At 31.7% G+C, this 14,806-nt stretch overlaps 1 protein-coding gene across 2 annotated transcripts in view; it reads right to left on the reverse strand.

Moving 5' to 3' along the window:
* The window catches only part of LOC139517939 (probable cysteine desulfurase), a 31,132-nt gene extending 18,206 nt beyond the window's left edge, over positions 1–12,926 (reverse strand). For both annotated transcript variants that reach the window (XM_071309497.1, XM_071309498.1), the window contains exons 1-7: positions 12,838–12,926; positions 10,742–10,838; positions 3,019–3,049; positions 2,522–2,638; positions 1,834–1,966; positions 762–827; positions 149–214 (exon numbers count right to left, since the gene is read on the reverse strand). In XM_071309497.1, coding sequence (XP_071165598.1) covers positions 149–214; positions 762–827; positions 1,834–1,966; positions 2,522–2,638; positions 3,019–3,049; positions 10,742–10,838; positions 12,838–12,864 — 537 coding nt within the window. In that variant the 5' untranslated portion in view covers positions 12,865–12,926. The remainder of the gene's footprint in view (positions 1–148; positions 215–761; positions 828–1,833; positions 1,967–2,521; positions 2,639–3,018; positions 3,050–10,741; positions 10,839–12,837) is intronic.
* Between the last annotated feature and the right edge of the window lie 1,880 nt (positions 12,927–14,806).

A 14,806-nucleotide genomic window follows, 5' to 3' on the forward strand; every position in this document is an offset into this window, starting at 1 on the left:
TACGATTGAACCCCTGATTTGACAAAGGAAAACAAATTCAATGTACATTATATTTATTAACATACTAAACCGGAAAACATATTATAAATTTTCATTGGTGCTGCTGTCTGATATCTGTGAAATAAGTCCGGAAATGTATATATGTTACCTTCAACTCTTCTTCAAGATGTGTAATATCAACATAACCATTTTCATCATCTTTAATACGAACAACCTGAGTTCAAATAAAAACAATCACACTACAAATGTCAGAAAGTAAAGTTTAAAATAAGTAAATTTATACTCAATTGAAACTATTGAGAACAATATTTCAAAAACCTTGAAAAAGGGAAAATATACAAATACCGTTTCAAAAATAAGGATTTTTAACCTTCAAGTCAAGAGCCTGTAATTCAGTAGTTGTCGTTTGTTGTCGTTTATCATTTTTGTTTTTAGTTCATTATTTTGTTCAGAAATTAGTCAATCGTTAGTTTTCTTGTTTGAACTGTTTTATTTTTGTAAAAAAAAAAACCTTGTTATGCGGTTTGGATTTTGCCCATTTTTGAAGGCAGCACATTGGCATATATTTGCTTACTTCTATATCATTTGTTTTCTATCGGAAAGTCGTCTCATCGCTGACATCAATCAATCAACAATGCAATATATGTCATTCTATTTACACATTACACGTACTATTGTGAAAATTGTTATATTTTTTATTTTTTATGTATTAACAAAAAATTATGCATTTATTGAAATTTAAGCTAGACTGGCATACTAACTTGTGTTCCATACTCCCTCCAAAGGAGTGTGTTAGAATGGTGCTCATATGGTCCAACTATCACAACCTAAACAAAAACTCAGATATGTTAACTTACTCTTAGAGTACTCTGTGGTCAATATTAGTCGTTATTTTGTTTCTGCAAACTGACATATTAGAATATATTAACTTATGAAGAAAATGAAATAAGAAGTTAGAACAATTTAAACTGCTGGTTACTAAAATAATCAGACCGAGTGTTTATTTTGGAACAAAAAAAACTGCTGGTTATTAAAATTATCAGTGTTGATTTTGGAACCAATGACACTGCTGGTGATTAATACAGGCAACCGTATTATACTTCTGTTCAAAATTCATAATTCGATTGAGAAAAAAACAAATCCGGGTTACAAACTAAAACTGAGACAAACACATCAAATATAAGAGGAGAACTACGACACAACAGAAACACAACACTAAAATGTCACACACATAGAAACGAACTATAATATAACAATGGCCATTTTCCCCGACTTGGTACAGGACATTTTAAGAAAAAAATGAGGGGTTGAACCTTGTTTTGTGGCTAGTCAAACCTCCCGCTTTTATGGCAATGTTAAATATATTATTAAAATGACAACATTACATGACAGAACTACAATACAATAAATTTGAGAATATATAGGACAGAGAAACACACAAATTGTAGCTATCAAAATTTACCAGGATTATTATTTGTTTTAGCCAGACGCGCGTTTCCTCTACACAAGACTAATCAGTGACGCTCAGATAAAATAAAGTTCGAAAGTTTATTTTAAAACAAATGACACAGCTGGTTTTTAAATTGATTGGTGTTTCAGAGATTGTTTCGTGTTTGTTGTAGAAACCTATTTCACTGTGTCCCATTTGTTAATTAAACTTTTCTAACAGTTACATGATTTGGTTTACAAATTTTCTTTTCTCTTTCTTCCTTTACGGTTTTCCCCTTTACACCTGCAACATGCGATTGTTGAATTAGGAGCGATTTGTTGAAATGAATTTTACATGTTTTTGATAAAACAAAGACTAGAGAAAATCCACACTCAATACTTTACCGTGTCTTCAGCCACTCTAAGCAAGTTTATCTTTAAAGCCCACGCTAATTTATGGAAGGCTGAAGTAGAACCACTACCAGTAAAAATAGCTACGTCATTCTTGCCACAATTCACACATTCTTTAATTATATGCCTGGAAAAAATAACCCAGAAACACTTGTAAATGTAAATGACGAATGTTTGATTTGTACCCGTCCAACAGACACTGTTCCATTCCGAATCACTCCGACAGTTATCTGCTTGTATCTGGTCCTTTAAAACGTATCTTAAACAATGTTAAATATTCTTAAGGATTTCTTGGATGAAATTTATGTTTCAGTTCTCTACATTTACAAATTAACATGTGCATTGCTGTAAAAGGGAATTTCCTGAATGATAATGCTGTTATTTTATTTACAAGTTTTTAAATGAAACGTTGAGGACGAGAATTTTTATTACAACAGGGCTGTATTCTAATTTTTGATAACCCACAAGGTAAGATTAATTAATTCGTTTTCATAGTCGATTGTGGTGTAAACCAAGTAAGTATATGGCTTTATGGTGACAATTGTAATAATATAAAATAAGGACATTTGTAATGATTGCAAGTGAGACAATATTCACCAGATTCTATTTGATGTGGATTCAAGCAACTAAAATTCACCGTAAGTCATTCCCCAAGTGCGATGTTATACAGTCAACCTCTTACCTGGCTTCTTCTCTAAGTTTAGTAGTCTGTAGAGCATTGTGACCAGTAGAAGAATGGGTATTAGCATATACCGGTAATACATGCTGTCTAATTGTATCCTCTATAAATGCTAAGCATCTGAAATATTTAACAATTCGAAAAGAACAAAAAATAGACAAAAAAATGTACCACAATCAAAGTGCTCGTAAGCACTAATTGGTAGAGATTTCTTTAATCTATAAGTGAAAATCAAAATTAAATATTGCATTGTATTTAGAATTGGTCGAAATTGATTTAAATACATTCTGGACAAAGGAAAATAACTCCAATTTTAAAGATAACTTTAAAAATGATATCATTGATATTTTTAGAAACATATGTTAGATTCGTGCACTTTGCAAAAAATACTTTCTTGGTCGTTTTGAATATATGAACATACATTTCATTGATAAGATTCTAGAAGTGTTCATGGATACGATTAGTTAACCAAGTCCGAACTAAGCAAACTTAAAACCTACCTTCCAGATGCTGTATAATCACAGTAAACAACTGAAAAATAACAGCAACTGCTATATAATTACTTTGTTGTATAATGCAAATTGTATTTGTTTTTACTTTGAATCTTATAATCATTAAACTTCATGCCATAATTACACAAAATAGATATTTACAATTCCATAATCTATATATATGTTGTGTACAAGTTATCATTTTGTACAAATTATGATTTGTACAAAAATATTGTACAAATTATAATTTGTATTTTGCCTTTGTACAAATTATAACTTGTACAAAATATAATTTGTACAAAAAGTGCCTGTACAATTTGTACAAAATTTGACCAAAATTCACTTATAACTTGTACAACAGTTTTAAATATGAATTTTGGGTGAAAAATGCATTGATTCACAGTACAGAATTGTAATTTACTGACCACACATTAAACCTTATTAACAAAATACACCGTTTTCACACAACTACAAAAGGCAGATTGACTTTCGAAATTTTTGAGAGACAAAAAGTAAACAAAAACGATTTTATCAAATTTTTAATACTTAAACCACTTTTCCTTTAGAAAAAAAGTATCATTCAATAGTACTGCATAATTAGTTCTTGTCGCTTTTTGGATTTTTTTTTTTTTTACTTCAGAAACTTTGCAAAAACGAGTAGGTATATTTGTAAAATTTGATATTATGGCGTGAAAGATCGTGAAAAGGATCTCGAAAGATTTGTTGCCACTTATTCGTTATTTCAAAAATTCCAAGGAAACAATCAAAGATTTCTTTAAACAAGACTAGTGATGATTTATATTTGCAATTGGTACATCAAAAGATTGGATTTACATGACTTATTCCACTTCAATTTTGTTTGTGAAAAGATAAATGGTTCAAAGCCATTGGGTCTGGTGATTTTATAATACTACACCAACTAGTTTTCTTATAAAAATAAAAGCCCGTCTGTCTGTTCTGCATAAGTTGTATTTTGTTTTTAAAGTTTGTATTGCCTCAACTGATTTCCGTTAAGTTTTATGCACAGTCATAGATATTTATAAAACAAAGATCCTTGTTGAAAAAAAAATACATTGATAAAAAACAACAGAAAAACAACTGACATATTCCTGACTTTAGCAAAGTCATATTCCTAACCAAATCGTGGGTTTAATCTCGCTTTTTTTCTGGGATATCTATTTGTCTAAAGGCCTTACTGAGGCGGTGAAATACATATTTTTATCCGCAGCAACGGTTCATGAGCTTCAACGCTTGCTATGTGAAGCAGTTAAAATTTGCCTGTAAAACAGGTCGTCATCGATTTGAGAGTCAAACAATGTTGTGCAATACCCGATTCCATAAATCACTACATCACCTGCTTAAACGAATGATAAAGAACTACTTTTGAATTTTGAAACTTTGATGTACTGTGAGGTCATTTAATAGCAATTCAATAAAGTGTATCAATGCTTTTTTCACAAAAATCCATATGATAAATTATTGTACAAGTTATAAGTGATTTTTTGCCCGTTTTTGTTCAAATTGTAATTTGTACAAGCACTTACAATTTGTACAAAGTCAAAATGCAAATTATAATTTGTACAATGTTTTTGTACAAATTATAATTTGTACAAAATGATAACTTGTACACAACATATATATATATAATGACTGAATAAATAGTCAACGATAAATTTTACGGGGCGATGGATCATATAAATATGATTCAGTACACTACCAAATATAATATATAACAAGTCAAAAAGGGTACAACATCACCAAAAACACAATAAAACGAACAATGTTAGATATTTCGGATAACAGATATCCTTCCTCGGTAATAGCACCATGACAAATGAATCATGTCAATTCAAATTAAGACTCTATCAAAATCTTGAAATTTATACAATTTAAGCGAACGCTGGAAATTTCCAAACACGGCGAAAAGACTAGACTTCAAAGATATGCCAAAATAAAATAGTTATTTACTATGTAAACCGGCACAATTCTAAATTCCCAAAGGTGGTGACAGTTGAGATGTTAAACAACTGCATTGAAATACAGTCCCAATAAACAGTCCTGATCGATCTAAGCTGGTATAATATTTATTATCATATACTTAGACTAAATAACATATAATTTTTACTGTATGATAATAGCACTAAATCAACGTAAATTCCATATTTTTCGAATTGGTGCTTATCGGGCTGATATGAAAAGTTTATCACATGCTTCGAGTGTTATCACATGCCTTTCCGTAACGTTATCGCATGGCATTCCGGTGATACTCGGCAAATTCCGGAAAATATACCTCAATGCTACATTTTCACTAAAAAAAACTTACAAAGTAGTGTACAATCTCAATTTTATTAACAAAACAATTATTTGGATACTGGAAAGTATATTTTGAAAAATAATAATAATAAAATAAAAAAACATCAAATTATTAAATAAATGCGTTTTTTTTAAAGTTTCAAACATAAATTAGAAAGTTACGTTAAAAAAGTTTACTTTTTCAAACAGTGTTCATTATGTATATTTTTGAATCATTTCTTTTGTCGTTTCGTCCATATTTAAATGTTGAGGCATCTGATAGAAAGATTTCATATCGAATGTACTAAATTTAGGATCCGACGTCCGTGAACTTTTCACTCTTTGAACTTCTATTTGGGAACCACGTAAAAGGATCAATATATGAATATGTTATTTTTCTCCATTGTTGAAGCATATGATAAAAAGATCATAACATGTCATTTTTCATATCGCATGTATTATCACCCTTCAGTCAATATCAGCCCTCGAGCCATGCGGCTCTTGGGCTGATATTGAACCTAGGGCTGATAATACATGCGATATGAAAAATGCCATGTAATAATCTGATAAAATATGACAACGGTAGAGCAATTGCGACAGAGACTGCGTATTTAAACATCCCAAATATACAGTAATTTGATGATAAGAAAAGTGAGTAATAAATTTTTACTAAGGTTAAGTAATAGAACGTGGCTGCGTATTTACACATCCCTGCCAACTGTAATTAAAACTAGTATAATTCAAAAATTCCTGAAAAGTGTAAGAGTCCAGTACGGAAGCCGGAGTTACTGGACACAAGTGATGGCAGGAAATTAGTGATTGTAGTGAAAATGAGTGACTCTTCTATGTTTTTTCATTTATGCCCTCTGGGGAAACTGTCTACAATATATCGTGTTAATTTCACCAAACATCCATATTTAGTGTAAACAACATTTTTATTATGAAAATACAAGTATATTTATAAACACATTCACATCCATATTTACGTATCTATTTAAACCAACGTGTCCTGCAATGGACCATATTACTGTTCCATATATAAACGTAATTATAACAGACTGTACGATTTGTCTCTGGTACATTTAATGTATACCAAAAAACATTCAAGCTTCTGTTGACGCCAGACTTCATGCTGAACGACTGAAAACTAATTTCAAAATTGACTGCTTCTTTTTGTTATTTTATTTGGGTGTTAAAGTGTTGACCGGAGAAAATTGTGTATGGAGCCAATAAAGTAGCGTATTGCCAGTAATATTTTACTTCAATAACAGTGGCTTATTCATTGTCAAAATTTTCGAACTACAAGAAGTATTAGAATATTTATTATTCCAATCAAGGGCCCTTGATGGGAAGCATAACATGTACACATAAAACAATACATCATGATTCTGAAAGACAGACATGGCAGAAAACTCCGATCTGTTTTTTTTTTTTTTAGATAGATCTAGTTAGAATTTATCATAATACAAAATGTATGGCATGGTCAAATTTCCAACCAAAGAAAACCTTTAGGTCGTGTAAATGCAACTAACGATAGCATTTAAACTACTGGCTGAAAAATAACTAATAGAAACTATGATACTTTTATGTATGGGTCATTATAAAAAAAAGTGCAAATTTCGACGAGGTAACATTTTGAAAAATGATGTCATTGTTTAAAATATTTAATTGTGTTCCGCTATTCTATAGTATTGTAGCAACGATATTCAGAAATATGCAATGGGAAAAATGAAGAGTTCCTTCAATTTTAACAATTTTTGGTCATGCTTTGATAGAATCGTGTCAATGGTGTTACCAATTTAAAGCATACATTTAGCTACAAAATATTATTGTTTAAGTCACTTTAACATTAAACAACTGTTCCAATTTGTTGTTTAGGTTAAAATTACGACTTATTGACATTATTCATATAGCTGTGCATTCTATTCAAAAACAATTCCAGAATACATTGTCGTAAAAAAGTTGGCCGTCCTAATCATGGCCGTTGTAAATACTAAAATATGCACTTAAAATGAATATATGTGAATTGTGTAAGATTAAATGATAATAATATACCTAATCCTTCGTATACGACCTAAAAACACTTTTATTTATGCCCGCGTCACACTGTCCCGATTTTTATATACGATGGACACCCGAATGCGAAAATTGTAAGTTCGTACGAAGTTGGTCCCGATCTCGTTAAAATACCAAAAAAGTGACCGAAGTAAGTACGATGAATAACGAAGTCTATACGATGGTGCCGAAATTATATACGATAGCAGAAGATGGACATACGGAGGTTAATCGAAGACGGGTATTTAAGCTTCATATCTCAGCCGAAGCCTACACGATTGATCACGAAGGCTACACGATGGATTACGATGGCTACACGATGGATTACGATGATGGTGCGATGGCCATACGATGTCTAAAAGATACGAACAGAATTTCGACAACATATCGTTTCTGTACAAGTCTGCCATGCATGGCGGGAAATCGATCTTTGTGTCTAATTCTTATAAAACTTAGTTTATTATCCCCTCGCCTACTACATGTAAGTTGCGTGTAGATAAAATTGTTATTGACACTCTAGAACCAAAATGCTCAAAACTTGGTATGGTGTTACTCGTTAAGAATATCTTAAGCGCTATTGACTTTAAAGTTCAAAGGTCAAGGTCACAGTGGTAGTTGTAATTCAAGGCAATATCACCCTTGTGGACACTCTAAAACCAATATGCTTCAAAAGATTTTAACCACATTTGGTATATTGTTCCTCCTTGTAATGATCTGACATTTTTTACGTTCAAGGCCAAAGGTCAAGGTCATGCAGATGGACTTGTTTTTTCTCTTTGAAATAGCATAATACACAGGAAATTGGTTGCTCATTTTTTTTACCTGCTGGTTCTAAAGACAATATTAAAGGTATTTCCAGTTACTGAATGTTTTGGTTTAATTTAAAAAAAAAAAATAGTTTATGTATCAAATATGCATATTCAATTTACCATTTTCTGCATGCGTCATATACAAATATAGTGTCCATATTTGTCCCCAATATGTTACATACGAGGGGATGCCACGCTCGGCATTGCCTTATTTGAACTGTAAAATGTGTGCACTAGTCTGAATAATCACCCTTAATTATGCCCATGTTTACTGATCTATCTTAAAAGGTGGCCATGGTTATCAGACAAAAGGAAGGATGTGGGGAAAACAACAAATGCGGCAAAATATGACATATAGAAAACAAAATGGTTATGGAGTAAACATTCGTGTGACAACAACTCAGACGTTACATAAAAAATCAGAATAATGAAGAAAAAGTTGGTTTCCCTATATACATGTACATGTACCTGCAGTGTTGGTGTACGAGGCGCGTTTATGATTTTCATTATGTTACTTGATATGAAAAATTGACAAAAAATAATATTTTACTTGTAAAAGTAAATACGGAGCCTGTAATAGCTGCTCTTCTTGTTCCATTTGAATTAATAGAAACAACGCTGTCGCCTTTCTTGTTCTCATAGAATCATAGACTGACCAATGCATATCGCGCATGACACTTTAAATGTATTTTAGCGCGAAAATTAACTTACATTTAGCTGGATTTATTGCCGTCGTAGTTCCATCTTGTCGCCTTCGTACTTTTATTCGATGGCAACACGACAGGATTACGAGGTCTTCACGAAGTCGTGTTGCCATCGGAAGACCTTCCGGTATCATCGTGATTCATTCGTGTAGACATCTTAATGTCAAAACTGCCCGATGGAAACGACGGAAACACGAATGCAATACGATGTGCAAAGATGCATTCCCGGTGACATTACGATGGTGAGGATGGTGATACGAACTCAATACGAACCCTCAACATCGGACGCACCTTCGGGGATTTTTTAACATGTTAAAAAATTTAGAACTCTTCCCGAAGTTGTCCCCGAAGTCTAGAAAAAGTGGCCGATGATTCTACGATGGTTAAAGATGGCACTAAGAATAGCCCGATCTGGATACGATCAGTCCCGATTTTGAAAATTTCCATTATCGTGTTGCCATCGGCGTAAAAATCGGGACAGTGTGACGCGGGCATAATGAAAGAATAATAAAAAATGTCACATTTTTATATAGTAACACCACTGACCCTTCACTAACTCCAATGACACAAAAGTATCACTATTGACATCACATTTCAAATTCTACCTTTATTTTAAAAGTTCTGAACACAGAGCAAAGAACACCGAGCAAAAGAAAAAGATAAAAAAAAATGATTCTTAGGCTAAAATATCTCAAATTATATAACATAATATCAATAACTAGAAATGTCAATAGTGTTACTAAATAGTGTCATTGGTGTTACCAGCATACATCAGTTTGTGAAAACTTTCTTTATGTAAAAAGTAAAAACACAAAAATACTGAACTCCGAGGAAAATTCAAAAAGGAAAGTTCAAAATCAAAAGGCAAAATCAAAAGTCCAAACACATCAAACGAATTGATAACAACTGTCATATTCCTGACTTGGTAAAGGCATTTTCTAATGTACAAAATGGTGGATTGAACCTGGTTTTATAGCTAGCTAAACCTCTTAATACATGATATTGTTAAAACATTGTTAAATAAGTATTGGTTTTCGTAAATAATATGATGTTTCGCTTGTTAAGCATGAAAGAAACACAAGACAATAATGATTGTCATGATATATTCAGTGGTGTTACTAAACTGGTCAATGGAGTTATTTTATCAAAATGGTCTCGCCATTGACAGTAACACCAATGATTTAAGGTGTATTTTAAGATTTAGTTACGAAATAAGTGCTGCATTACCCTGTTCTATATGTTGTTCCTGGTGCATGTTTACCATAATCAATATATTTCATAATTCAAAGTTCAGGAAATGTTTTCAAAAAAAGATTTGTATAAGGGTACACCATGGACACTATTTTCAATTATGATATAGCTTTTAATTACTTTTAAGATTTTTTCTAAGGGAGAAACTGTTGTAAATGCCCAAAACTTGCGAAAGATAACTCTTATCCTACTAAATTGTCCTTTGGTTACACCATTGACTTAAAAAATGTAACATTTCCTTTTGTTGATTTTTTTTATTATAAAACCAACATACACCTCCTTAATCATTAAAAAAAATTGCATGTATCAAAATGCAATAAAAAGTGATAAATCAAAAAACAAATCATATAAATAATAGTCCTATTTCAAGTCTGAAAGGATTTATAGTAAAAAATAACAGTTAATTCTGGCTATGTTCAAGGGTTTAAGAAAACATTCAGGATGTTTTTATAACATTTCACACTGTAAACTGTATGTTGTGTATCACAAAACATTCATATATAACATATGCAAGTGTTATTTTGATATATTGTCTGTAACTTAAAAAGACCCAATAACATAGTTTTGCATGGGTTTTTTTTTTATAATGACCCGTATATCGATTAGAATAGTTATATATACCTTTCCGAGGTCCATATGGTCCGTGTACTATCAAATCATTTCCTATCACATTTTCCTGAATTGTGCGTAAAATTGGATAGTCCTCATATTTATGTTCCTAAATACAAATACATCAGCATAACTAAACTTGATTGGTGAGATAAAATAAAATACCTTGAAATAGTATAACTAATGTCAATCTTTCACCGTGTCTTATTTTTACTTTGTTCGTGGCAGTTAAAGAAACGCGAAAAATTTGACTCCGCGTAAATTTCCCTGCACATTTCAAAATTTCTTGCTATTTATTTACTGTTAATTATTATTTATCGAGTTCAGTATACAAAAAATAGATATATGAAGCAATTTGTGATATGATAAAAAAATGTTGATTAGCGACAATCTAGTACTTGTAAATAAATCATTGTCCAAAATCCGAACATTTTGCATTAGTGTAAAAAATAAAAATCATATTTACTCGGATACTTGCACAAATATATGCTAAAAATATTGTGTTATACCATCACAAAAAGGATAGAACTTTCAACTATTTACGTTTCTTCTAGGTGTATCTCAGTTGTCACTCATATTTGTTTGTTTGTTTGTAATGAGTATCTGTCATTCAATCAAGTTTATGCCGGTTTTAGCATATCTGCCAATACAAAACTGTGATTGTTTTCAAGTGTATTTTCTATTAAAGCGAAAATTATACACAGTGATTTAACTTGGGCTGCTCATTTTGTTAGACTGATTAAAATTCAGATCTATCGGAACTCGCGTGCTTTCATATGAACATAACGAAATCACAGATTCGTATTGTAATAAGATTGTCCATTCTGTCATCAAATCACGGAAAATAGATAATATATGGAACGCGTTCGATCCAGAAATTACCACAAAGAGTCAAACTTTGGATATGGAATATGAAGATCAGAAAATTAACTAAAGACATCAATAAAAGCATTGTTCCTATACTGCAAGGTAAATGACGAAGACAAGCAAAAAACAGCGGTATTACTATGCAGGTGTTTATCGAAGACAAGTAATAAAAGCTCTGTTCTTCTACCAATAAAATTTATTTGATTTGATTTGATATATACTGGTTTACGAAGAAGACAATCTATTTCATCGGTGTTCCTAAAATAGTGTTTACGATGAAAACAAACAATTAAAGCGATTTTACTATGGTAGTGCACATCGAAGACATGCAATTAAAGTGGTATTCATATACTGGTGTACTATGACGACTACATGTAGCAATACAAGTGATTTTCATATGCTTGTGTGCAATGAAGAAAAGCAATATACTACAAATCCTTATTGTTCGTCCATAATAACACACAAAAACATTGAGATGTTACTAAAGCAAGGGACCCGGATTTATGAAAGACACATGATTATATGTCGGTTTAAACTAGATTTTATATCTGAACTTTCCTCTGTTTAATCTCGACCAGAGAAATAATGCAGCAAAAAAAGTGCAGTGTTCCTTAACAATCCGTTCCAAAACTCTGTAAGTGGACGACCATTTGATTTTCTGGGGGACTAGGAAGATTTTAAAAATTAATGTCTTATAAGGTCTGATGATAACTGACAAACTAAGCTTGTCCAATACTGAATAGTTTGGATGTCATTGTTAAATACGTTAATATAGTTTTACAAATAGACTTAAGATACGAACAAAACATTTAGAAAACATTGTTTAAATGTATTTTAATCTACTAACCAAGCCCATGTGTCTTGGTAGTCACATCGTAGCATATGCTTTTCTTGAGTTCAATAGATCGAACGTGCATTCAACCAAGGCTGTGTTTCAACCAAAGATTTGAAAACAGTCACTTTCTGTTTCTCTGCTTAACATGTTGCGTTTATGAGTAAAAGTAAATGTTAGTCGTCTCGGAGTCAAAATAAGTGTGCTCGTGGCGAGTAACATATGTTCATATGCACGTAAAACCCCACTTGTAGGTTGATTTAGTTTTAAAAAAAGCGGTAATATAAACTTCATATGCATATTGCATTAACAAGTTTTCGTCCAGATAGGCGTTTAATGTTTGCCACTGTTTATTTATATCCTTCCACGTGTATTTTGTTATTTAAAATATAACAATTGTATAACTTACCTTTTCTTTGAGATTTTTGTCCGACATTATCAGAATAACTAAGAATATGTTTTGCGCCACTGTCTATATAAATATTTATTTAAAGAAGGGGGTAATCATATTATTTATCAATATGACCAGATGATCATAAATTGTCATATTTTAACGGGTATAGTTAATTAACTCTAAATAAACAATAACGCTATAAATCAATCGGACATATTATTAATTTGTAATCTTACAATGTCAGATAGAAACAAAAGATAAACAGAGATAACAAATGCTGATATCTTGTCTAATAATTGTGGTTCTCTATATGGGACCTTTAACTGTGTTCTTTTATATACACACGACGAACGTACGTGCACAATATGCACAAAAAAAAGAGATTTTTTTTACTGCTGCATAATTATTTTTGTTGCATTAACAAAGATTTTTTTATACTTTGTACCGGTTTGTCAAGTTGCAAAAAAAGTAATGTGTGCATTCAGCATTTTCAAGATGTTCATCCATAAATTAAGTCGCTCGACATTTAAAAGGGACTTAAGTACGTTACGAATTATATGAAGCAGAACAATAAAGATTGATTATTTTGACATCCTCTGATTTAGAAGAATACAGACGTCGAAAATTTACCATTGGTAAAGCCAAAATAAACGCATCGTAGATAATACGATTGAAACTTTGTATTTGCGCCAGATGCGCGTTTAATCTACAAAACTCGTCTACAAAACACTCATCGGTAACCCTGGAATAAAAAAAAAGTAATAAAGGCAAACTAAAGTACGAAGTTGAAGAGCACTGAGGACCGCAAATTCCAACAAAATTTTGCCAAATACAGCTAAAGGTCAATAATTTAATTTTGGATTAACGCGTCTTCTGATTGGCTAACGTTATTTTGTTATCAGCCCATAGACATGATTTAGTCATGTGATCGTGACGTCATCAACGTTTTTTCATGGTTTTCTACGAGTTAAAATGGAATTTAGAATTAAATTAAGAAATGACTGTAATATATTTTCTCTGTCTATTCGAAAATCAAATAACATAAAAAAAAATGTGGTACACACTGTTAAATAACCCGCTACGCGCGTTATTCAGTGTGCACCAATTTTTTTATGTTATTTCTTCATAGATAGAAAAAATGTTCCAGTCATTCCTTAAATAATGACAAGTTGGAGAAAATAGTTATAGGCGGAAATGTATAAAAAAAAACCTTCAGTTGAGAAAAAAATTACATGGAAAAAGAAAAAACAAGAGTAGATAAACAACAGACGTCCGGAAAACACTTCTTAGAAACTTACAAAGTTTGGGCCATACGCCTACATTAAAACGGGACTCGAGAAGAGCAGACAGTTCTTGCACTGCTCGTGGTTAAAGGCAAATGCAGTCTAATTAACATATATAACTCTCGTATGAAGTATAATTGAGCTCTATATTTTAATAAGAAAGAGGCAAAAAAAAATCTGGTGATGAATCGAAAATGGTGAGGTGACGATCGTAGAAAATAATTGATTGATTGATTGTTGGTTGCTTTGCGCCGCATTAGCACAAAAAGGCTATATCGCGGCGACGTAGAAAAGGAGGTTGAGATTGTAGGTACGATAACAAAGAAAGTAAACCTCCATTCAGTGCAATATGTCTACAACCATTCGCAGCACACCAACCGCATAGGCGGAAAATACATAAAAGATTGTATATTTCATTGAATAGTTCTTATAAAGGTAATTTTCTTATACAATGACGTATATCGATGGTCATTTAAATCTGTTAAAGAAAGTAAACCACCATCCAGTGCAATTTGTCTACAACCATTCGCAGCACACCAACCGTATAGGCGGAAAATACATAAAAGATTGTATATTTTATTGAATAGTTCTTATTTAAAGTAATTTTCTTATACAATGACGTCAATATATGAAGCAAACAAGCAAGCTCTGAACCAACGTAAAGATGTATATGTATGTGTCGGACGGTATTATGATTTTTG

This window comes from Mytilus edulis, chromosome 3 (genome assembly GCF_963676685.1).
Source record: "Mytilus edulis chromosome 3, xbMytEdul2.2, whole genome shotgun sequence".
NCBI lineage: Eukaryota > Metazoa > Mollusca > Bivalvia > Mytilida > Mytilidae > Mytilus > Mytilus edulis.